General features: G+C 42.2%; 1 protein-coding gene across 1 annotated transcript in view; it reads left to right on the forward strand.

Moving 5' to 3' along the window:
• Positions 1–624: 624 nt before the first annotated feature.
• LOC109408096 (uncharacterized) overlaps positions 625–1487 on the forward strand; it is a gene marked incomplete in the record, with an annotated part of 30165 nt that continues 29302 nt past the window's right edge. Inside the window, 2 exon segments of the mRNA XM_062853261.1 lie at positions 625–666; positions 731–1206. Of these exon segments, the coding sequence (XP_062709245.1) occupies positions 660–666; positions 731–1116 (393 nt within the window).

Below are 1487 nucleotides of genomic sequence, written 5' to 3' on the forward strand. Positions count from 1 at the left end.
ATCATATTGAGAGTATTAATTTGCAGAAAAAAATACTTTCTCTTAAAAAAATCGCGAAACATTATCGAAAATTACGTTTCGTTTCGAAAAAAATATCGGGTAAATTCAGATTTCGTACCGATCTTACAAAAAAAAATTCTGTAGGCGCATCGCATGACATTTTTCGCATAACGTATCGTTTCGAATCCCGTACCACATACCTTTAATTTGACCATCTTCGATGAGACATCCGGAGTCGGTTCCGGAACATTACTGTTAGTCTAAAATGGAATCTGAGTTTTTTTTTGGAACCATTTATCAAATTGATTTTATCCAATCAAAGCGGTTCTCATTCATTTTATTGATGTTCTTGTGAATAAACATGACAAATTGAAATTCACTAATTTCATGTAAATGGCCGAATGCCTTCAACGAAAATAACTCATGAATTAATTGTGAATCACTAGAGATGCTTTACTGAACCGAGCTCGTTCACTCATATTCTACATTTGCTGCTCGTGGCAAAAGACGTTGCTCCTCCTACGTGAATCAATTTCAATTCGATCCACACGTTTTACAGTTCTTACTAAGATGTCTGCATTATAAAAGCATCCCCACTTATCCAACCAGTTATCAGTTCAGCTTCGCAACCTGTTCAATTAACAATAAACAACGCGACAATGAATGGTAAGCTACGCAATCATAGCAACTGTTATTCAACCCAAGCTAATCACTTCTCCTTTGTTTTCAGCCATGCAAATTGGTTTCCTGGTAATGGCCGTCATGGCCGTCACCACCCTGGCCGTCCCGTTCGATTTTTTCCAGGTGTCCGGTTTCGATGAATCGAACAATCGCCAAAATTTCGAAGATGTCCCCAGCAGCGTTGATCAACCAGGTCGGGAGGTCGCTGTCGCCGAACAAGCCCGCGAGTTCCAGATTGAATTCGAACCGAATCCTCAGGAGGAAGTTCGCCGGGGTGCCGCTATTGAAGAAGAGTTGAGCCGTGACGATTCTGCAGCGAACTCGGCCCATGAAGAAGGTAACTCGTCGGCGGCGTCGTCGTCGTCATCGTCGTCGGCGGTGATGTCCATCAATCAGCGTAGAGTTGCTGTTGATTCGATTCAGGGTAATCAGTAGGGGAGAATTTATAGGTTAGTTTTTTTTGAGGGCATTCAATATGATGATACGATTTGAGTGAATATACAATTTTTGATGACCCAATCTCTTGATATTTTCTTTGGGATGATACAGTTACGTTCTCAACCAAAACTATTTGCACAGAGAACCAATGAATGGTGGTGGTGAGATAAGCTAATCATTTTCAATGTGCACAGTTCGAAGAGACGTAGGAGGGTAGATGCCAGAAGCGAAAAGTTATACTCGGAAGTCTTGAAGGTGATGGGAAAGACGCCAAGTGCGTGGATCCGGAAGCCGACGTGCGAAGTATTAAACGTACTCGTACAGGGAAAATGATTCTCGAACTAAAGCGCGACGAGGAGCGCCAGGGC

Source organism: Aedes albopictus, chromosome 2 (assembly GCF_035046485.1).
Source record: "Aedes albopictus strain Foshan chromosome 2, AalbF5, whole genome shotgun sequence".
In the NCBI taxonomy this organism is placed as follows: domain Eukaryota; kingdom Metazoa; phylum Arthropoda; class Insecta; order Diptera; family Culicidae; genus Aedes; species Aedes albopictus.